Genomic DNA, 25,268 nt, shown 5'->3' with positions numbered 1-25,268 from the left:
ATTGCCTTATCTGCTAAAAGCAAACAGCATGTAATTGCAATAAAAGATAATAACCCAGGCAGAAGGGGTGTAAGGTTATTTAAGTGTTTATGTTCATCTGTGTGTTTAAAATTATTGCAGTTGTGGGAGATGAAGGCAGTCTGAGCCAAGTGGGGTTTTGAAGAGCTGTGTCATGATTTGCAGTGTTCTCTCTGCTCTCTCAGACCAGCACTGAGGGGAATTGTTTGGTGGTTTTGTACCCAAACCAAGGAAGACTCAGCTTTCTTCCTTTCTGCCCTTCCCTTTTCAAGACAGTCCCTCTTCCTGGGACCCCATCCTCCAGTCCATGAAAACCTTTTTAAACATGAGTAACTGGCTTTTTCCTCTGTCTTTCTGCTTTTTGGTGTTACATTCTGCCAGGAAAATGGGATAAATGCAGGGTCATGGGATTTGCCCCTTCTGTTTGTCCTGTTACATGAAATTACCCTGGGGAAAGGGCATGGGGGGTTCTCATCTTGCTGCCAGTTTTGATTTGGTTTGGTGAACATAATTCAGTTCCTAGTGACATCACAGTTCTCTGCAGCTCCAGTGAAGGCATTCCCTTTTATTTTTAATGTCTCAATAGCTGGGCTTCCCTGAGAGCTTCCCTAGGGCTTTGTTTTTAACTCTGGCTCTTGTGTAGTTAGACTTCAGGTTGTGTTACACATTACCAGATAATTAAAAGGATCCTCAAGTTACCTGTGGAAGTCATTGCTGCAGAGCTCAGACAATGTCCCTGCCCCATGTGGGTGGCATCAGCTCCAGAGGTAAGCTGGGCTGCTGCCTAAAGTTGAGTTTTTGTATTTATTTCTCTCCCTCAGTGGAGGATCAGTGTAACATGAACCCTGTGCACTGACCATTTAAGACAGCTTGACATGGGAAGGTGAACTTTTAGTTAAGTAGTGAATTTACAGGGTCTTTGTAGGAATGGCTCCTGAAAGTATCCAGGTTGCCTGGGCAATCTGTCATAGTTATTTTTATGGCAATATGTAAGATAAATGTTAGCATTTTTTGCTTTGATTCTGGGTGAAAAGTGCCCCCAGTTTCCTTGGTGGCCCCAATGGAAGGACTCTGTTGTGTCCCTTTACTGGATTTTCAGTGCTACAGAGGCTGGGGGAGAGGAGAGGACAGATTATTTCTGTGGGATGCTGCAGATGTGACACAACAAATACCTACATCTGTGGTAAATAAACCAAACTCTGGATTTACATGCACTCAGGGGTTCTTCAGAACAGAAATCCCTTACTTTGTCCCTTTCTTCACAGGGACTTTGTGAGCAGCATTTTCCTGGGTGGCTGATGTGAGTCAGGCCCCCAGCCAGCTGGCAGCAAGTTGTGTTTTAGAGGCTTGGCCTTTGTGAGCTGAGGAGAGCAAAATGATCCATCTGCTCACCATACCGTGGGTCTGTTTGCATTCACAAGAAGGAAATCTGAAAAATGTGCTTATCCCAGGCTCCAGACACCTTTTGGCAGTCACTCTAATAAGTCAGTTTAGAGTGATAATCAAAGCCAACAGTTTTCATCACAGAATTTTTTTAACTGCAAGAGCAGAAGTTAAAACAAACAAAATAACATTGTCTTTACACAGGGGAGGTATGGGAGAGGATACCTCACTTAAGCTTCTGCTTTTCCTAGTTCCAGTTAATAAAAATAAAAGCTTTTTAACAAACTCTGAATTTATGGAGATTGAAAGAGTTAAATTGTGGATGCCTCATCCAATATCCTGGAGGAAGCCCCATTTTTACATACAGAGGGGTGTTTGGTGCCACCTAGATGGGCAGGCTTTGATGACAAGGTGCAAGGTGCATTTACGTTTTTCAACAAATGTTTAGATTCTGTTAAGGAAGATATTTTTTATTTTTCTTGGCTGCCATGGACCTTGGTCCACTGTTTGCTGAAATCACTTGAGTTTATCCCAAGTAACCTCTCAGCTTCTCTCTGCTGATCATATTTGCTTGTAATTCTTAGAGATCATTCAAGGATATATGGAGTATATGGATATTATTTATCTGTTTGTAGTGTCTTTCTGCTACTCCTCTCCTCCTCCAGGATCCTCAGCCCTGAAGCTGTGCTATTTTCAGAAGAAAGCCTGTCAGGTGGCACTCTACATTTAAAGACCATCCATGGCAGTGTTCTGCTGTGGTCACTGTTTGTGACATGCAGATCCCACTGGATGCTTTATCTGAGGGCTGCAGGCCTCTGTCCAGACAGATCTATAAGCCTGTTAAGATTGTCATCTAACTGTCAATATTTCCTTTTTTTATATATATATATAGTATAAGATAACAAAAATAGATGATACTGACACCCTCCTCCAGTGAAATCTTAAACATATGTTTTTCCTCCTCCAGACAGGAAAGGGATGAGTTGCAGGAGCTCCATGGGAAACCTTTCAGGAGCCTGTGTGTGCTCAGCTTGATTTGCTGTTAAATAGACACTCTCAGACTGCAGTGTAGTCACTCCAGTTCCTTTGGGAGGCAGAGGTGCTAAGGAGAAGTTGAGCACACAACCTGTTCTGCTGACAGCAGCTTTCATTCAGCACCAGCATTTCACAGGAGGGGTGGTGAAAATGCTTCCTGTGCTGGTCCTGGACGTGGTCCCTCCATGTGTGTCATCTGTGTGATCTGAAACAGAAGATCCATCTCTTGAGAGATGCCCTGGTGTTTGCTTTGCAGGCTATGCCCACTGGAAGGGTCAGGTGTTGAATTCAGATGAGCTGCATGAACTTTACGAAGGGCTGAAGCTGAACAAGGTCAACCGGTACGATTATGTGCTCACAGGTAAGAAGAGCTTGTTCCCTGCAGCTCCCAGCAGATGGAAACAGGGCTGAAGAAATGGAAAACATATCCCTCCTTGTTGCAAGCCAGGCAATTAAAATTTCAGCTGTATATTGTAGTCTGAACTGGCTCGTGCAGAGTTCTCCAGCTGGGAGGTTGTAACTGGGTTGGTAAATTGATCCCCTGGTATCATTTCCAGACTTGTACAGGCCAGGCATGTACAGGCTCACTTCATATTTTGGGAGTGCCTCCACTGGAACAATGGATCAGGAATGTCTGAGTATTATTTTTAAATTTATTAGGAAGACATGAGTTTAACCCTTTCTCCTAAATCTGCAGTATTAGCACTCTGTGGTGCTGCAGTGTGATTTTATAAACAGTTGTCTTGACTATTTTTCTGTCCTTGATTTTTTTACTTGATCTTTAAGGCTTACTGCTTTGGACAGTGAGCAAAGTATGAGTAGAGTTGGGTCTTGGTTTTGACTGTCATATATCTTGATTTTTTGCTCTTGTTACTGTGTAGGTCATCTGAGGGAATACAGTTTTCCAGTATTTTCCTCTGCTTGCACTAAGTGTTTATAAATACAAGCAAAGAGAACTTCTTGTAGAACACTTCATAGAAAGGAGAAATTCTACAAGAAGTTTTTAATAAAAATTTCTTTTCACCCAGTTCCTGCTACTCAAAAGTAGGTTACTGATCAGATTTCACCTCAGTAAGAGCTGTGCATCTGGTTTGCATAGCACTATCAATTTCTTACAGCAGTGAACAGGGACTTTTTAAAGGTAAGCAGAAATACATCACCAGATTTGATTGATTTCATGGCTTCCACATGTAGGAATGTTCTTTATACTCAGGGAAAACTGGAAATTTTAAGTGCATGGGTTACAACTCCAAAGCAGTTGTTCTGGCTTAAAGGGTGTGGCATTTCCAAAGAGTTATTGTCAGGGTTTTTTCAAGGAATATCTCCAAAATAAGGGAGACTGAATAGCAAATAGCTTGAACTAAGGTTAAGAAATTAATTTTAGCATAAATGTGTTGTTTGTTTTTGAGAAATAAACACCTTTTCTGTCCTGGAAGGAACTCACCCAGAGGACGTTTTCCAGGAAAAGTACACTGTATTGTAGGAATTTTCAGGAGATGTTAGTGTGCAGAATTTATAAATAATATTTGAGTATTCTTTTAGCAGAAATGTTCCTTTTTTATTTCACTTCCAGCTCTTGGAAAAGACCTCTACTCCTTTCTTATGACTGGCAAAATGGATATAAGAGATTAAAAATGATAGAAGGAAAATTAAAATCTTCAGCAAAAAGGAATTTGGGAGAAAAAGGGATTATTTATTAATAAAAGTCTTTAAAATAGGATTTTTTGTGTGTTGTTCAAGTTTGTTTTAAAATATCATTTGCTGCAGCCATTTTCAGTATGAACAAAAAGAAGGCATGGGTAGAAAGAGCAGTAATTTCTGAACATCTAGTAACACTTTTTGTGTTTTAGTCTTCAGCTGCACTGTGGCTGAACTTAAAACTCTTTTTTTTTTTCCATTCAGGGCCAAAAGTCAGATTTTTCTTTTCAAACAGACATTCACTCTAGTGCACAACTACTTTGTACCTCAAACAAGCTGGATATGATTATTTAAACACTGAAAAGCAATTTATCAGCAGGTGGGGTTTGACTGTTAATTGTCTGATGATTTTAGATATCTCAGCTGAGATTAAAATTATTTTCTTTAGGCCCCATTATACAAAGTAACACTCCATGGATTTGTTGTGACTGTTAGCTATTTGTAGGTCTTCTTGTATTTATTTCATTTACAGGAAGACACTCAAGGTAAGAGATAAATTGCAGTTCAGTGTAACTGTTTTAGACACCTCTGTCAGTGATGTACAATATTATTTTCAGTATTATTATTTACTCAGCATTATTATTATTATTGTTATTAAACTAATTATTATTTTCCAGCCAGTCTGCCATCACTGGTCATTTTAAAAAAATCTTTTCTTGACTCTTTTGACTGATTATCAGCATTTCATGGATGAAATCCAGCATTTTGGCAAAGAATCTTTTCCATTTCTCTGTGGCACCTAAGAACTGATCAATTTTTCAAGTGTAAAAAAAAATCTCCAAAATCTACTTTTTACATGTACTTTAAAATATTTTATTAGAGTGGACATTTCCAAGGACATTTGAAATATGCTACCTGGCTAAAAATAACAGTATTAAATCAGAGACTCACAAAATATGCTGAGTTGGAAGGGACCCACAAATACTGAGTCCAGCTCCTGGCCCTGCCCAGCACCATCCCCAAAAAATGAACAACAATGAATTAAAATCAAATTGATAACTCATAAATGTTGTTAATAAAGTTAATACATAGATATATAAAATAAGGAACATCTATAAAATTTAAAAACTAGTGATTAAATAAGAATATTGTGGTGCTAGCATTGTGCCTGGGGACATGAAATACAGTAAAACTTATTTCCAGCTTATTTCACTGCTAAGCCTGAAAAATAGGAACCTCATTGGTATTTTGGAGATTGCTCTAAAATTATCAAGGTTAAATCTCTATTGCATTATTGTGTTGCACTCTATCAGCATGAACACTATTAATAATAAAAAAATGCCTCAAGACAGAGTATAAGAAAAGTATATGGAAATTTTAAAAATTTCTGTTTACTGCATGAAAAATAATACTGATCAAATAATTGGTTTTATTAAAGGGAATGCTCTTTCCTTCTAGCCTGACCTTTGTTCATATGTGTCCAAGCATTTTGAAGTTATATGAGCCTTTCCTATATAAAATTCTTAGTAAATGGATTTTTAAGGTTATACTTGTAGTTGTCCAAGCACTGTCTGAATTTGTATTCCAACCTGTTATTTCTGAGTCAACTACTGAAATGCCTTTGTTCTAAAAATGCATTTATCCAAAGAATGAGATGTATGCAGGATTCCTATCTAAAACTAAAAACAGCAAAAGTGTTCATGAAATTGGACTTCAAAGGTGTCTTTTTGGTTTTTTTTCCCTGAAAGGGTATACAAGAGACACATCATTTCTTGCAATGGTGGTGGATATTGTCCAGGAGTTGAAGCAACAGAATTCTAACCTCGTGTATGGTAAGGATGTGCATTATAATCCCTCCTGCTCCCTCAGGAGGATGCTCATCATTTTCACATTTTAGGATGGAAACACTGTTCTGATGTTACACAACACTTCTGGTCTGTCTGGAGCCAGCTGATGTTTCATTTCAGCTTTAGGTGGTCAGGGAGTTGGGTTTTGATCTCTCTATTTTCTACCTTTCAGTGTGGTTCTTGCATCATGCTATCCAAAGGAGAGTGTGCCTTGAGGACTGGTTATCTGTATCCAGGAAAAAATAAAATTCCCAGCCAGCTGCTGCTGCTGCTGCTAGTTCAGAGGCTGTGTGTGCTGGCAGATGAAGCCTCTCCTTGATTCCCAAGTCAGGCAGTGCAGGACAGGCTCTCCCATGTCACCCTGCCATGACTCCATGTCACATCCCAGAAATGTCCTGCTTTGCCTCATAAGTTTCATGATTCACCTTGAACTCCAGGGCTTTTTTAGCTCTGCTGCTTTCTAATATTCCCTAGGACTATGCAAGGAGCAGGAGGCTCCAGCAGCTGTTGTCACTAATATGTCACATCAGGCTTCAACCTGGGAGAAAAGATTTCTTCTCTTCCTTTCCCTCCTCTCCTGAGTGTTTTGGGAATTTTGAACATAACCAGGCTTGAATTTCAGCTGACAGGGCAAAGTCAGTGAGGATTTAGTGGGATAAAAAGCTGGGAATGATGGTTTGAGCTGTCATCTTCAGGCTCAGTAAACAGTATGGCCAGGAAACATCTAGAATGATTGGCAGGATTTGCAGGGTACTGTACTGAGCAGTGATACCTGACTTAAAATTAACAAAACATGGGTCTTAATTAGCAAAATATAGCAGAGAAATCTTGTCTGGGTTTTGTTGCTTTTTAGCCTTTATTTACACTATTGGATTGTCAAATTCTTCATAGCCTTGTGTGAAAGCTAAAGAGTCTTTTGGAATATGAACAGAAAGAGACATCTCACTGTGCAGAGCAGGAAGGAGGTGGTCAGGTGTGAGATCACAACGAGGCTTCTAAGATCCTGTATGCTTAATAAATAGATTATAACATAAAGAAAATATTTTAAAAATATAAAACAAATTGCCCTCTTTTTACTCATAGAAACTTCCTGAAATACTGACATTTTTTTGATATCTTTGGGTTTGTGCTTCTTTTTGATCTTGCTTAAAGATCTTTTAATACAATGAACAGTGTTCCGTTTTGAAGTGCAGTGCTAGGCTGTTTCCATCCTCACTGAGGACTCTTGGAATGTGTTGTTAGTACTGCTGGTGATCCAGAACCTGTGCCAAACATGTGTTAATATCATTACACCAAGTACTTTGGCATGAATTGTCTTATTGTTTCATTATAATACTTTATTTAATGCACACACAGTGTTTTGGTGTGTGCATTTGGAATATATTTTTTCACACTAAAGTAAAAATAGGACTCTTTTCAGAGCTGTTAGCTTCTCCCATGTTTCTCCCCTCCATACAACCATTCCAGACAACTTTTTAAGGCACATGACCTACTCTTTCAAAATTGGCAGCCACCAGATACAAATTTCAGCATGCTACAAGAGCTGTGAGAGTGTGTAAGCTTTGAGGTGCTCAATGCTGTTCTGTAGCCACCACTGTTACCTAAAATTTCTCCCTCCCACCAGGGTCTTTATTACTGTACCCTATTTCTAAACCTAAATTTTTTTTCCAGTGTGTGATCCAGTGATGGGTGACAAGTGGAATGGAGAAGGCTCTATGGTGAGTACTCCTCTGCTTGGATTCTCTGTGCAGTGAATGTTTGTGATACAAAGATGTATAAAGATATATTATTTTTTAAACAACAACAAAAAAAGTGCTTTACCTAAGTGTGGCTTTGGATCCCAGCATCAAGTAAGTTTGTACTTAAATTTTTTGGTTTTGAATGAGATTGGTATCTGGAAAGAATGACAGCTGCCCAGCCCTGGGATTATTTCTGGCTCTTTCCTGAGACAACAGACCCTGTCCACAGGAAAATATCCCTCTGCTCCCCATCCCTGTCCCTCTGGAGTTCTCTCATCATCTCTCCAGAGCTGTATGCTGGCTGGTAGCCTGGCTGCCATTGTCAGTCATCCTGGGAATTGACACAGCCCTGGAACTACCAGGCTGCACACTGATGAAAAAAACCCATTCATTTTTAATCAAAACTTTTTGAACAAAGCAGTTTGCTTTGGAGGTAAGCACATGAGTGAGCTGGGACACTGCTTCCTAATGCTGCTGAGTCACCTTGGTGAGAGAGAACTTGAAAGTTCCTCACCCAGGCATCATTTCCCTTTAATGCTGCCAGTTTAGGTCCATCTGCTTAAAAATGGTGCTTCCCATCACCTCCAGGGAAGAAAGGGCTGTTGGTGACAGTGTCCCCAGCTGGAGGAAGCTCTGCCACTGCAGTTGCAGAGCTTGGAGCTGTCAGGTTGCTCAGGGGCAGCAGGAGTGGTGGTTGAGGGAAGGAGAGCTGCAGTGCCACATCTCAGACACTGCTGACAGCTTCTGACACTGTTTTTTTCTCCCCAGTATGTGCCCAAGGATCTCCTGCCAGTCTACAGGGATAAAGTTGTACCTGTTGCTGATATAATCACTCCTAACCAGTTTGAAGCTGAGTAAGTGATTATTTCCTTTTCTAGCCAAATAAACTTATGGAAAAAAGCAGGGAACACTGATACCCCTTAATTTTATTTGTCTCAATTTAGTGCCTTATGTATGTATGTGTTGGGTTTTGAGTTTTAGCTGTTAGTTTTAAGTGGTGTTTTTCAGATTACCTCAATTACTGCTTGTTGAAAACAATAAAAAAAATCCAGGAGTTATGTGAGGAAAAGATTCTTCTTGTTTTCTTCAGTGTCTCATTTTCATGATTATTTCTTCTTATCACCAGAGGCCTCTTTCTAGGACAGGTTAAAAAAGTACCTTCCCCATCCTTACCCATTACTGTGAACATTTTTATTATGTGCCAGAATATCAGAACTGAAATAGTTTGGTTCAAATTCCCTCCCCACTCCCCTACCGCCCAAAAAAAAAGATAAATTCAGAATTACCACCATGGCAACATCTCAGGGGAGCTAAGAATTTAAATGTCTCCTCCTGTCCTGTCTACACAGCTGTGACTCTTTGGTCAGAAGAAAATCTCTGGTAGTGCAGCACAGGCTGTGCCCTCAAGGGGAGGGAGCAGCTACATGGGAGAGGGAGAGAAAACAGTTGTGAGGGAATTTTTGTGCTGCAGGGATCTCTGGAGAGGCAGGGTAGCACTGCTGTGAGTGCACTGTGTGTCTGTGCACGTAGCCCTCAAACACTGAGGTCTGGTCCAGCAGACCGTGGAGCTACAGATGGGTTTGGTCTGTTTGGTGCAGTCCCAGCTTTCCTCCTCTGAAAGAGCAAACAGTCACTGCCTGGAGAATTGCTGCTCTTTTAAGGTTTCTGTTTCATTCTCAGGTTACTCACAGGCAGGAAGATTTACACAGAAAAAGATGCACTGGAGGTAAGTGGGCAGAGGGTGGGGGGTGTGACATCTCTCTCTGCATTCCTGCCTGCAGTGCTGCACTTTGCCTTCAACCTTGGAGTCACTTTGGCCTCTGTCCTTGCCATGTGTTTGTCATTAAAGCTTGTACACTTGAGGCACAAAAGATGTCCTGTTTTAGTGTCAGAATTCCAAAGAAGCTTCCCAAAAGTTTCTGTAATCCAGACGAAGGGATCACAGTGGTAGTGAGTACATCTCTCTGAACTTGCTTTCTGCAGAGAAGGAGGAGTGGCAGCAGCACAAGTGGCAAATACCCAGACACTGCCAGCTCTGTGGGTATTATTTGGTTGGGGTGAAAACCCCAGGGGAGCCCCAGGCATTAGGAACCTGTCTGGGGCTCTGCTGTTCACATTCTGCAATGCTGAGTGTGAGGACAGCTTTTCCTCCTTCTCCCAGATAAATCCACAGCATTGACAGCTGCTGTCATTGCCATACAGAGCTGATAGATGGCCTGCAAATACATTGCATGGAGGTGTAATGATTTGCCCTTTCACACAAAGTGAAGAAAATAAAAACCTGTAGGGCTTGGTGGTGAAGGACAAAATAGAAATACATTTTATTGATGTCTTGAGAAGGGCTGAGCTCTTTGTTTTGTTGGCTACTCAAGTGCTTTCAGAATGGACTGATGTAATTCCCTTCAGTTTGGCTTTGAACTTCAAAAGAACACAAAATCTTTAAACAAGCAGCAGCTGCAGTGGCACCCTGGAGAGTAGCTGGGGGTCTGTCAGCCCAAATGTTTGTTGTTTTTCTGCTGTAGCAACGTCAAACAACATGGGTTGGTCACCATCCCTTCACAGCAGGAAGCAGCTACAGAGATCTCATCTCTTTGAATTTCCACTCCCCCAGTTCCGCATTACCCCACTGTGCTGGGTGAGGAAGATGAGCTGTGCTTCATGCCAGTATCACAACCTGCAACTCACTTCTTCTGTTCTCATCCTCACCAGTGGAACCAGTTTTGAGAAGAACATAATTAGCTGAGCAGCCATTAGTTTTAAATTTGCATTTTTCAGCTGCAAACCTGAGTTGCAGGTGCTAAACACTTCTGCCAATTAGTCTTCTGACTGATTAATGCCATAGCTCTGATTTGTGATGGGCTTTAAAAAAATCTCTCCCAAAGAGGTGGAATTATACTTAGAAATGAAATATTTTTAAAGAAGTTCTTTGCAGGATATTATACTTTAATCTGTCTGTTTCCAGCTGCATGTCATATGTGGGTCTGAGTAATAATCTCTGCTGGAATCTGTCCCTTTTAAAGGTGGTAGGAATTCTGGCATTGATTTCATGCTTGCTTTCCTTTCCTTAACAAGACCTGTGATGACAGTAGTGTCTTCTAACATAAAATGAAGTATGATGTAGTATTAATGTAGAAAGGACTAAGTCCTTCAACTAGAGACAGTGGAGATTAGGGTCCTGGTGAATTGTGACTGTGAAATGAAATTTAGTTTCATATTTCTGCACAGACTGATTGTGTCAGTGTGTGCTGGTGGATTTACTGCTTCTCCAAAACCCCACTGATGTCTGTGCAAAGAGGTCTGACAACTGAAGAAACTTGGAGGCTTAGACAAGAAAGAAAAGCAATAAAGTATTAAAAATTAGCAGAAATAAATCCTTATCATTCAGCTGCTCATGAGTCATTGCTAGCCTGAGAGGGTTTTCAGTTAAACTCTTCTGGGAGAATTAATATTTTATCCATGTTTTATACTAAAGTCATTATTAAAGTCATTCTTTTTTCTGTGAAATCAAAATCACTTCTGTCTTTAACAGCCAATTGTGATGTCAGGAATAGAATTTTAATGAGTTTAAGTGAGGAACACACAGAGTGGAAATACATCTGCAAAGGTATATAATTTACAGCTGTAGTTTGGGGGTTGAAACAGAATGAGAAAAGAATATTGAGATAGACACACTTCTGCCTCTGATTTAGCTTTTTTAATTTTTGGTAACTCTAAAAGTAGTAGCTAAATAAGATTTCATGACCTGGAGTTGCTGGCTTTCTAGAAAATGCTTAAAGATGCCAGATGAGGTGCTAGTGTCTGTATATTTATTCTCTTATTCTTTTGATAATATGTTCTGAAAACATGATGCAGGCAAAAATTCTGATCACAGCTGAAACAGAGTATTTTTCCAGAGCAGCATCCAAAGATAACACAAACAGAAATGCTTGTATATTTTAACAAGTGTGTACATTTAAATGTGGATGTTTTGATTCCCCTAATTCAAGTGGATTATTTGAATAGAGACTGGTTTTTTTTTCCTCTTTACAAAAGATGCCAAAATAAGGTGTTTGTTAAAAATCCTCAGAACCATGAATGAAAGTTTAATCCACACATATTGCAGTCACTGATTTCTGCCCTTTTGCACATTGAAAGGTAATGGATATGCTCCATGCCATGGGACCAGAGACTGTGGTGATCACAAGCTCAGATCTACAGGCACCTCTAGGAAATGACTACCTGATTGCTCTGGGAAGCCACAGAAAAAGTGAGTGAAGAGCTCCTTGCTTACCTGTGCTCTCTTCTGACCTGTCTGTGCTTGCCATTACTCCTTGAAGAAGGAGTTCCATCAGGCCCATCTGCATGCAAGGAACACAGATTCCTAAGTGAGCCCCTTGTCCTGCAGTGATAAATATCAGGAATGGTGAGACTGGGGTTGCTCCATGAGCTGAGTGTGAGCATAGCCCTGGCAGGACTCTGTCCCCACCCATGGGACCTGAATAAGGTCAGCAGGACAGGGGGTGGTGGCAGACAGGTCCCAGAGACAGTCCAGAGTTAGGGAGGCAAGCCTGGTCTGAGATGAATCTGGAAAATTCAATAACTATCTCAGGACAGCAGGGCTGTACACAGGAATATCTGCACCATAGCTCAGGTGCCCAGGCCTGAGCTTCATGCAGCTCCTGGGCAGAGGAGGAGGATGTCCCAGGCAAGTTTTTTTGGGACTCTTACAGTAGTAAGGATGTAAAACAGGAATTTGGCATGTTTGAATGCTTTTCTGAAAAGTCACTCTGTCCTTCCTGTTAGCAGATTGTTCCTCCCTTGACAGGTTATAAAATACCCTCCTGCTTCTTCTCTCTGTCCCCTTCTGTGCTGTCACCAGGATTCACTGTGTGTTCACACAATGTTTCCACCTGAGAAGGGCACAGTTGTGAGGGATGAAAAATGAAGGTGGTAGCTCCCTCCTCCTTCTTAAATGAAGTATGTACAGTATAGAAGTTGTAAATGCTGTCCCAAGCTGCCCAAGTTTTGGAAAGCTGTGCCTTTTAAAAGAGCTTGTACAAAGTTTACAATTCTCTTTTATGTTCCAAACAGCAAAGGAATTCAAATCTGATGATGATTTAAAAAAATATTTCTTTTTAAATTCTAGTGGTTGTTATTGTATTCGTGGCTGGGTCTGTCACTTAACTGTGGATCTGTGTTGTAGCTAAAGCAGATGGTACCAGGATAACACAAAGAATTCGAATGGAGTCTCCCAAAGTGGATGCTGTCTTTGTGGGAACAGGAGACTTGTTTGCTGCTATGCTTCTGGCATGGACACACAAGCACCCAAACAATTTGAAGGTGGGGAAGAAGTTACACATCTCTCTGCAAGTTTGGACCTTGTTTCTCTTGAGTTTCTTAAAAAACTTTTGATCTGTGACATTATTTAAATATTGTCTTCTGTTTTGGCTTTTTTTTTTCCCTCACCTCAGAGAAAAAGCCACAGAATTTTCCTTTGGCCAAAAGGGACATTATAAACAGTCATATTTCAGTTAGATTGATTTTGTAATTTTGCCAAATAAGATGTTGTTCTTTCTAGAGAGACAGACTGCATCCAGGTTTACAATTACATTTTTTATCCTCTCTTCATAATAAGCACTAAAATAATTTCTCAAATCCATTTTTCTGTTTCTTTCCCTTAAGGACACAGAGTCCTTGATGCAATTATGATTTCTAATACCTGTATAGGGAGAATTAAGTAAAAAAAAAAAAAATTATCCCACACTCTGCATTGCATAGCTGTCATTATGTTTGTTTTGTCAGTCATGTTTTCCTCTTAATAGCAGTGTTTTTGAAATAATATTAAGTAAAATTAAGTAATATTAAAGTAGGTAGCTGAAGTTTTACTAAGCACCGAATATGTCATTGCAGGTGGCATGTGAAAAGACTGTGTCAGCCATGCAGCACGTTCTGCAAAGGACCATTAAGAGTGCAAAAGGTAAATTAAATTCATCCAGACCCCGTTCCTGTGTTGTTTGGATTGGCATCTGAAGAAATATTCAAGGAGCTTTCTGGGTTTCCTGACTAAAGGCATCCCCTCACTGCAGAGTCAGGCAGAGATTTTACAGAATGAGAGCTTGGTAGTTTTGTCTGCATGTTCCTGCTGTGTCCTCCAGGGCCATTTTTGACCAGAGCTGACTGCAGATGTCACTGTTTAGCTTGTGCTGGGTGACAGTCGTGCTGACTGTGCCTGAGTCAGCTCTGCAAACCTGGCAGAACTCGAGGAGATGCTGAGTTTGGTGTGCCAAAGAGCTCCTGCTTCAGTGTAGCTCACCCACTGTCCCTCTGAGTGTGTGTTTAGCACTGACAGGGGTTTATCAACTACTCATAGTTTCTTGGCTGTGTTGGCCCATGTGAGCAGTGATTTTTTTTTCAGCTTCTCTCCCCTTGGAGTTCCCATCTTTCAGTTCTTAAGGAAATCTGTGGGTTCTCTGAGCATGTCTGTCTGACTTCCTAATTAACAGCAGAGCTGTGTTTCTTTCCTGGAGAGAGGTGTGGAACAGTGGTGATAAGAAATCAGTGCTGACCTGGATTTTCCACCTTGGAAATCTTTAGCAGGGAACAATAAGGGAGAAGGGGGGCAGGTAGAGAAAATCGTGGGGTAACAGTACAATGTAACTTTGCAATGTAATACTGCTGTTTTTAATGACATTCTGATGTCATCTTTTTAGTGCAAGCTGGAGAAGGAAACAAACCAAACTCAGCCCAGCTGGAACTGAGAATGGTCCAAAGCAAAAAGGACATAGAAAACCCAGAGATCATAGTGAAAGCCACCGTGTTATAAAGGCTCCACGTCTCCAATAACGCACAATGTATCGATGTCCTCATTTCTTTCCTGTAAATTGTAATATTTGCCTTAGATCTGTGACAGAAACCTGACTTTCATGAAATAGTGCCCAGCATAGGCAGATATCCACTCTCAAACATATGTGCTGGCCTTGCTCAGTTTTAAAACCAGAACAGTTAGTGTGCATTGAAGCATATTCCCAGGAATCCCAATGTCTGTCAGATTCACTTAGTCCTTGTGATTACCCAGGGCAAGAGAGCAATGTTCCTGCCTTGCCAAAGACTGTAGATGTGAATTTGCTAATGGAATGCTTGACTGACTGGAAAATGTATTTCAAGATGGCATCTAGTGCCAATGGAGCTGGCTCCATGCTCCCTTTTCCTGGAGGTACCTGGTTACCTACCCTGGTATTCAGTATCTCAGCTGCTATGAAACTAAGCAGGGTTAAAGCTACACACACAGTTCTGCTCGTGTGTAGGAGTACTCTGAAGATGTTTGGCATGTTCAGTACTCTGAAGTGACCTTGAGGTGTCATTCATGTTGCTGATCTCTGCTCCTGTTTCTTGTCCATGAACAGCTGCACAGTTTCAGTTGTCACAGGTTCTGCTGCTTATTTCTCATGTCCGTGGGTGCCCACGTGATTTTCCTCCAAAAGCTGCTCCAGAAACATCTTCATCAACAAGATCATGCCTTTATTCAGTACCACTGGTTAGAAGGGTGGCCTCTGAGGCCAGGTTTGATTCTTCTTTAACTAAGGGTAAAAGAGAAAGCAGCTCTTACCCTGGAAGTTGGCTGCCTTGGTTTGTTCATTGTGGGTGGATGTACTTAGAAGCTACATGGGCACTTCACTTAACATTAGTGAGCACTGCTGGCAGCCTCAGCAATGAAGCAGTGTGGCAAAAGTAGTATTTTTGATTTAGTAAGATCTGGTCAGTGACATGTGTTTACCAAATGCAGTGAAACAGAAAAATTAACTTGTTCATAAAGTCTGCAAGCAACACCAATTAAAGACTACAGAAATACATTGTTATTTTTAATACACTATTCTGCTTGATAAGGCTTCAGAACAGGATTTTTAATCATTTCAGTGTCCTGTGGATCAGAGCCACATACTAAAGCAGCAGGGCAAGTCTGCTGGCAGGTACTGGACACTCACACTTGTGTAGGATTTCTGTATGGGATCCACGTTCTTGCTTGTCCCAAGATAGTGTCTAGTGTGGTGTTAAATCCAAATCACGTTGAGGAGCTTTACTTGTCTCAGACCACATAAGGGGATGGAAATTGCATTTCTGATTGATTTCCTCTCCTGCATTTGGCATCGAAAGTGAAAAAAAAAATTACGTTACTTGAGAATTTAAGGAAAAAAAAATCAGCAGGAATTTATCTACAAAATGGGACTCTACTGCCAGTTTTTAGTAACCACTGTAATGAAATAACTTTCTAGCAATAATAATTTTGGTGTTGTGCACAGATGCTAAAATCAGCAGTCAATAACAGAGATATGAGCTCGTGGCTGCTACCCAGCCTGTAAGAAGATGTGACCTTTCCTGACAGTGTGTACAGGTGTCTGATGGGGAGCAGTGAAGAGGGAGCCAGGCTCTTCCCAGTGGTGCCCAAGGAAGTGATAAATAGACAGGAGCACCAATTGAAATACAGGAAAATCCATTTAAACATTAGAAAATGTAATTCACTGTGAAGGTGATCAAACACTGGCACAGGTTGCCCAGAGAGGTTGTGGATTCTCTGTTCTTGGAGATACTCAGATGCTGACTGAACATGGCCCTGAGCACCCTGCTGTACTTGGCCCTGCTTTTTCAGAGGTTGGAGCAGAAGATTTCCAGAGGTCCCTTCCCACCTCAGCCATTCCATGATTCTCTGAGCACATTAAACACCCCTTCTTTCAGCACTACAGTTTTAAATTTTTTTCTCCCTGCAACACAAACTTCCAGATGGGCTGGAAACTACTTGTAACAATATTTCTCCCCTTTTTAGATGAGCTGCTGTTTGCTTGGGCAGCTGTGCCAGGAGGACAATTACCTCTTTTGAGATGCTTGCTTTCAGCAAAGACATTTAAATATTGTAGCTGATGATATGTTTCAGCAGTTGAACACAAAAAGGATTTTAACTGTTTCTAACATTGATTAACCAAGTGCTGCATGCCATTTTCCAAGTATAACTGTGAGTTTATTAATCTTTTAAAATTAGAGTATTTCATGTGGAAGTGTATAATCCCTGCTATCCTCTTAGGAAGAAGGGATCAACATCCTGGATTTCCCTGCCTGTACAGACAATGGTCAGTGCCCTTTTAGTAAGTGTGAGACAGCACAATTTATTTTGCCATTAGAATAAACAGACTTCACAAAGAGTTGAGAGAAAGGCAAGGGCTGTTTTCTCTGAAATAAAGAAGCTTGGGATTTGAGAATCTTGGAGCTACCTTGCAAACAAGATTTTAATTATAAACCACGATGAGCCGTGATCTTGACATGAAATACAAAGTGATATGTTTGTTGGAGCAGTTTGCACCTGTCAGGTGTAATCTTTTCCCACTTCTTCAGAGAATGGATCTGTTCAGTAATTCACACCTTCCTTAGAATCTGTGACATACCCATGTTAAAAAAAAAAAGAAAATAGTCATACTAATGTGTTCAATTTGCTAAAGTTCTCTTTCACAGTAGCTGGATCCTGTAGCTGCTGGCTTCATCTGCTTGAGTCCCTGAGGGTTGCTCATGTGATACCTGCTTTAAACTCCCTCTGACCTGATCTAAATTAGGTCAGGTTTATATCTTCAGTGAAGAATTGGGCTTAACGTCTCTTGCCAGGAACAACCATCAGAAATTATCTGTAAATGTATTCTGTAGCTAATGTTTTGTAGCCACAGTAGGCTAGCAGGTATTTTTGAATGTCAAGGTACAGATTTTTATTTGTTTAGAGTTACACAAAGCTCACGTGCAGAACAAAATTCAAAGATTCAGCACAGTCCTGTCTAATATTTCATTTCCTCCTCTCCTGCATATTATACCTGTATCTTTTCCTGAGTTCTTGCTGTCTGTCTTATGCAGCTGTCTCAGTGTCAGACAGTGCCCACTGTTTGTTTAGGGGCTTGGAGGAGACTGACCAGCATTGTCTGACTCACTTGCAGACCTTTAGTTAAACATAAAAGGTGAATCTAAACTAGCTTAGGTCCTAATTGATGGCAGGAGAACAAGCACTTTAGCCCAGAGATGGAGTCAGTAATAATGGATAATCTTCCCTGACCATCCTGGGAGCATGAAAGGTGTAACCCAGCAGTGCAACCCTCACCTGCTGGGGACTGGTGGCTTCACTGCCACCAGTGTGAGCTCAGAGGCACAGGAGGCTTCTCCTGCTGCAGCACGTGGAGGTGTGGGAGAGGTGAATGCTTTGTGTTCACTCGACTGCCCTCACATTCTTTCTCCATTCTGGAGGTAATTTGTGTCAGCTCCCCTTTTCCTGGAGTGATTTGCAGTGCCTGTGGCCACTGCTCAAGTCCACCCACTCATTTTTGGAGCCACCTGTGCAGGAGAGACCAAAAGTTGTTTACAAACCATCTACTCTGGGCCTAGATTAGTCTCTACATGCTGAGAATTGAGATATGCATAAAGACATTGTGCTAAAATCAGTGCTACTCACACTCAATTGAAACACTTCAGAAACCTGCAGTACGAATTGTTGATGTTTGTGTGCTGGTTTTTGTCTCAGATGGGGAGAAATCTATCATCCATGTGTTACACAAAAGAATTGGAGGACCAAGGTTTCCATCTACTCACACTGCCTTTTGAGTATCTTAACTGTGTCTTGATTGGATGGTGTTAATTTGTTGTCTGAGACTGTTATGGTGATTGTATTGATTAATTTTATTTTAAAATATGTGGCAAGGAAGATTGTAATAAAAGCATCTACCTTTATTATACTGTGCACACACAAATTGTTTAGATCCTATTTTTAAATATGTTAATCATTTCAGAATTAAACAGCACAAGAATGGTTTGATAGTCTTGCTGAATAAAGTGGATGTAATTAAATGTTTCCTTAGTTATGTCCTAGGATAGAGAAAGGGTAGTTAATGGAAGAGTTTGTGCCCTGTAATCATCTTACTGTAAGATGTGGATGTGGAAGTGAGTAACATCCTTGTTGTCTTAATTTATTTTTGTTAAGAGGTTTCATGGGAAGAAAACCTCTGGCATTCTGCACCACTCCCTTGCATTCCTCCTACTTGTATGTGGAGGACCTCGTTGTGCTGTGCTCTTTTTTCCTGCAGACAAGGTGAGAAGAGGGGCTTGGAGCAAGAACCGTAACTCATTTTGAGATCTCTTCCTTGTGCTGTGTTTATCTGCACTCCACTCACTGAATTTTTACCTTCACCCTGTAGGGTAGAGCACACAGGGCTGTGGAGTGGGAAACAAATGTTCTTCCTGTGGGAACAGGAGCTTCTGCCAGCACTCAGCAGTGTCCCTGCCAGCCTGGTGGTTTGCAGGAGGAGGAGAGCAGGGATCCAGGTTAAGGAGAGCAGGAAGTGCTGTGTCATTCCACTTGTGTCCTGGAGAGGTTTGGTTTCTATTTATACTGGAGAAAAAAACACCTCTGCCAAGTAAAGGTTCTTGTCCAGGTGAAGAATGCTTTTAAAAGCTGAGACATGTTACAAATTCTGGTCACTCTGGTATTAAAATATTTCTTCATAAAGGGAAGCACATCCCTTTTACATCCTCTTGCTGCTCTACTGGCTTATTGGCTGTAGTCATTGTAGAATGCCAGGATTAGATATCCAGAGAGCTGTTCTTGCTGAAAGCACATGTTCTTCGTGTTCCTGGTAAGTGAGAGCCTGCTGAGCAGTTCTGTAGCTTTCTAAAACACCTCCATTAGAGACATTTGTCAGCCATGGAAACTGAGCTTCGAGATGTTCCATCACAGCCCAAAAATAGCTATTTCAAAGAAATGAAAACTCTTGAAAGTGCATTTTTGTCAATGAATGAGTAAACCAGTGAGTTTGTACATGCATGCAGGAGCAGATTTCATGTACATCCCCAAGGTTCAGTCAGCCACTGGAGGAGTGTGCCCTGAGCAAAGGGCTGCTGCTGTCAGGGCACTGGCTCAGGAGAGACCCAACCAGTTCTCACCATTTCCCAGAAGAGAGGAAGGTGGTGTGGCATTCAACAGCCAGGGAAAACTCCCATCTGCTTCACCAGGAACCCAGTGCCAGGTGACAGCCCCAGTGCCACCAGTTTGGTGCTTTTGCTGCTCTGCCAGCAGAGGACCTCGAAGCAGGTGGGATGCTCCTAAATGTGCACATTCCTGACTCAGTGCCTCCACAAATAATGGTAATAAATCCCCCAATGTGCAGAGCAGTGAATAAGGCAGCACATTATTCAGAGAGAGAAAACCAGCAATATGAGAAGGCTGTGCCATATGTTACCACTGAAATCACACTTACCTATTGCCCTCGTGGTTGCATTGCTGTTTAGAAAAAAAATCTGTGTGTAGAAGAGTGTAATTTATGTACTCTGTGTGTGTGTGTGTGTATGTTGAAGCTTTATTTGCAATGTGGTAGGGGTGGGAAACAGAATTTGGGGGGCTGGCTGAGTAGGCCTTCAGGATGTGAGCAGAAGGTCTTAAAGAATTATATTTTTATAGATTGTGCTGAAGCTTTGGGTCCCAGCCACACATAGCCTTTTCTTCCAGAGAAGCAAAATGGTTTGGAAAGAGAGTCAGGTGGCTGTAATATAGTAGGGATAGTACAACCCCACCAGCCCTGGACAAACTGAGTAACTTAATAAAAGATGCCTTTTTAAGTAATATTTTTTTAGTGCTGAATTGTTAAACAAAGAAATATTTATGAGCAAACTTTCTATGTACTTAAAGTTTGTGTGGTGCTTTGTACTGACTAGGTGGACCTGTTATCTTTACACATCTTAAATGATTGTCCTTGAGGTGTGTGTAGTAATTCAACTATTTCTGTGCCAGAAAAACAGTGAATTTCTGTGTAATAGCAAATGATTTAATTTCTGATGAAACTGTAGGCTTTCTAGTGTTTGTGTATTTTTCTGGTTGGCCATTACAAGTTGTATCCTTCCTGCAGTAAGGCTTCTACCTTGTAGAGAGAGGCAATAGGATGGTAGATAACCATTGTTTAAAAAGAAAACCCTAAATATTGCTACCTTATCCACTTTAAAATCAGGTAAGCTTTATAGCACAAGCCTGGAATTTTGCACTGGAAAGAAGTTTCAAATACATCTAGGTTAGGTTAAAAATTGGGGATGGGTTTGTTTATTTAACTGAATAAGACAGGGAGGTCTTAAAAGTGCTTAGTAGCAACATGGACAAGCCAAGAGATGGAACAAAAATGGCTTGTTCCATTGCATGGAGCTGACCAAGCTAATTCACAGCTTGTGCTAAACCTGTGCACAGACTGCTGAATAGACAAAGATTTTTTCCTTGTAGTTTGTCAGCTGTAATAGTGTGAAGAATTTCAGTTGTTTGTTCTGAATTCAGATTCATAAATACCTTTCAGGAGAGCTGAGTTTCTGATAAAATCCCATTCAGTCAAAAGACAAAGCTGCTCACAGGGTTCAAAACCAGAGCAGGATTTTTTCATCTTGCTAAGCATAGTGAGACTTTTGTTTCTTATGGCTGAGAGACCAGAGCTAAAGCACAACTGTTCAGATTAATTTTTTTGGTTGAACTTCAGGGTCTCTAAAAAGCACAAGGGTCTGCATCATAAAGGAGTTTTTGGAGCATTGTTCTGTGATAAATGTCATTGCCTACCAGAGCAGTTGATGATTTGGCAAAACTGAGCATCACTTGTTATGTCCCTTTTAATTTAACATGGCAGCATCCTCACCACTCTTGTGAATAAATCACCACTGCAAAAAGTAGAGGAGAATTTATCCTGAGTTTTTCTCCTGAGAGTTCCCAATTTCTGGATGTGTTAAAAAAGAAGCACTTCTGCTTTGCTAAGTTAGCAGTAGAAATGTCACTGACATGAATAATGCATCGCTGGGGAGGGAGGCTGTGGCAGGGAACAGCAGTGCTGGGGGTTTGTTGTGCCTGGCTTTCCTCCCCTGGGAATCTGTGGGTGCAGTGTCCCTGTGGTGGTGGCAGAGGAACTGTTTTGCCTGCATCCTCCTGTGGGGGAAATGTGGAGGAGTTACTCTGAGCTGAGGTTGCTGTGGAGCTGTTGGGTTTGTTGGGCAGTGCTGTCCCAAGGCTGTGGTTCAGCACAGCTCTTTGTGCACCCAGAAGCTCCTGGTGTACAGCCCCCTGCTCTCCTGGACATGCTGTAATTCCTTAGATTTCTTCTGCAGGCCATGGAGAGCCTCTGGAAGTGCATTGTTCAGATGATTCAGGCTTGGCTTTTGTGCTTTTGGAAAGAAAGTACAAAAAAGAGAATTATCAGCTGCTGTGGTAGATCTAACTTGTCCATCTCAGCTACGCCACAAAACTGTGCCCTGACCTTCCTCTCCCATCATCTCTGCTGCCCCTGATTTGCCACTCCCCATAACAAGGGACATCAAGGACCTGAAATCAATGGGGAATTCATCCAGTCAAAACTCCTGAAGTTTAAATCTTCTCTAGTTCCCTTAACCTCCTCATGCTGGGAACAGAAGAGTGCCCATGCTCTGCTAGAGAGGGTCTGGGACACTGCAGCTGCTCAAAAGGAGGGAGAGTGGAGTTGCCTCTCCCTGGCAGTGAGGTGCTGGCTGAGCAGGACCTAATTGCAGAGCTGCATGGTTAATGGTAGAGAAAAGAAATCTTTGTGAGTGAAGTACTTGAAAGAAGAGGTGGTAATTCAGTAATCAGAGTTTGGTGTTCTCAATCCATCCCATCCCCTGTGTAGCAAAATTATTATAGTACTAAAAAATTTGGTGTGGCTGTTCTTAATGATCTGTGTGATGCTTGTGCCTAGCAGAGCATGAAATAGCATTGAATAAATCAGTGCTCTAAATAGGGAATGTAATGGGGAGATCCAGGTGGAGAAAATGTCCAGTTTGTTTTCACAGCACTTGGATGGTGTCAGAGTTGTTCAGGTCTGGCTCTTTTCCTTCCCACCCCCTTTAAGCAAGGAGAAAATGACATCAATAAATCTATAAATAAATAAGGGCAGTTACCTGAGAATTTATGTGGCATTAGTATTCATTTTCAGTGACAGATTGATAAGGCTTTCCACCCCAGAGGTCTCTAGTTCACAGGGGCTTTCAGAGGTGTGATGGAGCCTGTCACAGCTGGCTTGGAGCACAGTCCTTGGGACACAGCTGTGACAGATGGCATTGGGATGCCACCTGCAGGCTCTCCTGTCCTGCACTTGGTACAGCCCGTGCCTGACAGGTGCTAGGTGTGAATTCATGCCTTGGTAGGGAGGAAACTCGGGCTTGCTGCTGGAGCTGCAGTGATGGGAGGAAACCCTGGGGAATTCAGCACCATCCAGTGACCCTGCCATTTGCTGACAGTGTTTGTTGGTGCAATGCATCCCCTCTCAGTGTTGTTTTCTTTCTGGGACGTGGGAGATTGGCAGCCCATACACTGCTTTAACTTGCTTTTATCTGGCTGAATGTGGAAAACTAATGGAGATTGTTAAAAGTGGAGAGGAGGGGTAGCTATGAATTTGCCTAGGACCTATGTGAGTAGAGAAATATGAGATTTGTCTCTAATTCAGAAATAATTCAGTATTGACCAAATGAGTGCCATGTCTTCAATGGGCAGTAGCACCTGGAAGAGGCCAATATTTAGGGTTTTTGCCCAAAGCACATTTAGCCCTGCTCTACTGTTTAGTGAAAACACCCAGTGCAGATGCCACCAGAGCCTCATCTCATGGAGTAATGCTGTAATAAAGAATGTGGTTTTCTTGTGCAAGTCTTGACCTCTTCTTATGAAAATAACACACAACTCAGTATTTTCATGGTGTATAAGTGAAATGTAATTTTTTTTTTCAATAAAATACATTTCCTTTCCTAAACATGGGTCTCTGGTTTTTTCCCTTGGTGATGTTTATCTTTCAACTCTAATGGAGCTTTGGCTTTTTGTGTCTTCTGAAGCCTGACCTTGCATGATTTCTTTTTCCTGTTGAGCTCCATGAGGAGTTCCCTGTTCAGCCAAGCTGGCCTCCATGTGCTTGACTCAAACCACAGTGGATTAGTCTGCTCCAGTGGTTCTAAAAGGTGGTTCCTAAAGTCTGACCTATACTTGTGGGCTCCCTAAACCCTCAGAAGCAGATTCTGAGTGTACTCCATTAAAACAACTCCTTGCATAGCCTAAAATTTGCTCTCCTGCAGTCCAGGGTAGCAACTCTGCTGTCCTTTTTTCTCATTACACTGAATATTTTTCTCATTACACTAAACATTTTATACTCTGTCATTTTGCTGTGGCCATGGCAGCCACAAATCACTACAGTCCCAAAAGTCCTGTGCTAGCCACAGAGAGCAAGCCTAGGAGGGCATCTTTGCCATTGTCTCAGTGAGTGTCTGTGATAAGAAGTTACCTCCTACAAAAGTCAGGAATTTCCAAGATCTGGCCATCTTGGGAGAATGACATTCTCAGCTGGTGTCTGGGAAGTTGAAATCTTCCATAGGGATAAAGGTCCAGAAGCTTCTCCTAAGTGCCTATAGACCAACTCATTGATGCTGGGCCATCAGTAATGAACACCCACTGCAAATTTCCTGTCTTTTCCATCCCCCCAATTCCCACTGCAAGGCTCTGAACCACATCATCCCAAACTGCAACCTCATCACAACCTCTCCCTTACGCCTCTCCTGAGCCTCTACCCTCCATCCCAGCATTCCCAACGTGGGACACATTCCAGGTCTCACCAAAACAAAATATCAGAGCTCTGGGAGCTGCCCAGTGCTTCCACTTCATCTGTTTGCTTCTCCCATTTCTCATACAAACAGCAGCTGGGGAAGGATCTGAAAAGATTTGAATATTTTAGGGGAAAGTGCTGAAGCTGCTCCCTCTTCACAGCCCTGTGAGAATGAGCAGTTAAGGCACTCAAAGAGCCACTTTTGTCAGAGGTGTTGGCAAGAAGCAGGTTTTAATATGAATTTCTGAGAGTGCAACTTTTATTAGAGTTCAGTGGCAAAGGGGCCTCTATTACTTAGGTCATGGATGAAGCACATGTAAGAAAATCAGATTAGAGTCAAATTAGGATGATTTAGACAGAAACCAGAGATGCAGAAAGGTAAGGGGGTAAAAGATATGGGTACAAAAAGATAAGGATGCAGAGGGGGTGAGCAACTCTTAATCATCTAATTTAACACTTAAAAAGTGGCTCAATAGGATTAGCTACAATTATAACAGTGACTTAATTACAGATCCATGATAACATAATCAATTCACATGGGTGCACACAGGCAAAGAGATGCATACATCAGGTTTTATCCAGAGATGTGTACAGAGCTCCATCCATCTCTATGGATGCTCAGGGCTCCATCCAGTCTGGAAGTGTCCAAGGCCAGGCTGGATGAGGCTCTGAGCAGCCTGGTCTGGTGAAAGATGTCCCTGCCCATGGCAACTAGATGATATTTGAGATCACTTCCAACCCAAACCTTTCTGTGATTCTATGGTGTCTGTATCTCTCTATATCTGTATTTATCTACATAACCCAGGGGGTCTGTGGAAAAAAAAAAAAAAAAGGAATGTCTCCTTAAAAAAAGGAGTTCACTGGGGCAGCCAGGTCTGTCACTGGGGCAGCTGGGAGAGCTGAGGATCAGGAGCTGGGTGAGAAACACTGCTCTTGCTGTCCCCTTGGGACAGGTTTGAGTGGTGCCATGGTGGTGCAGAGACTAGACAGCCAGGGGG

General features: G+C 41.7%; 1 protein-coding gene across 1 annotated transcript in view; it reads left to right on the top strand.

Moving 5' to 3' along the window:
• Nucleotides 1-23,430, top strand: part of PDXK (pyridoxal kinase) — a 46,445-nt gene extending 23,015 nt beyond the window's left edge. Inside the window, exons 3-11 of the mRNA XM_059840035.1 lie at nucleotides 2,693-2,797; nucleotides 5,823-5,906; nucleotides 7,593-7,639; nucleotides 8,429-8,514; nucleotides 9,341-9,386; nucleotides 11,795-11,906; nucleotides 12,843-12,979; nucleotides 13,550-13,616; nucleotides 14,350-23,430. Coding sequence (XP_059696018.1) covers nucleotides 2,693-2,797; nucleotides 5,823-5,906; nucleotides 7,593-7,639; nucleotides 8,429-8,514; nucleotides 9,341-9,386; nucleotides 11,795-11,906; nucleotides 12,843-12,979; nucleotides 13,550-13,616; nucleotides 14,350-14,462 — 797 coding nt within the window. The 3' untranslated portion in view covers nucleotides 14,463-23,430. The remainder of the gene's footprint in view (nucleotides 1-2,692; nucleotides 2,798-5,822; nucleotides 5,907-7,592; nucleotides 7,640-8,428; nucleotides 8,515-9,340; nucleotides 9,387-11,794; nucleotides 11,907-12,842; nucleotides 12,980-13,549; nucleotides 13,617-14,349) is intronic.
• The last annotated feature ends 1,838 nt before the right edge of the window (nucleotides 23,431-25,268 follow it).

Source organism: Haemorhous mexicanus, chromosome 2 (genome assembly GCF_027477595.1).
Source record: "Haemorhous mexicanus isolate bHaeMex1 chromosome 2, bHaeMex1.pri, whole genome shotgun sequence".
Classification (NCBI taxonomy): domain Eukaryota; kingdom Metazoa; phylum Chordata; class Aves; order Passeriformes; family Fringillidae; genus Haemorhous; species Haemorhous mexicanus.
This window is presented reverse-complemented; position numbering and strand designations above follow the sequence as displayed.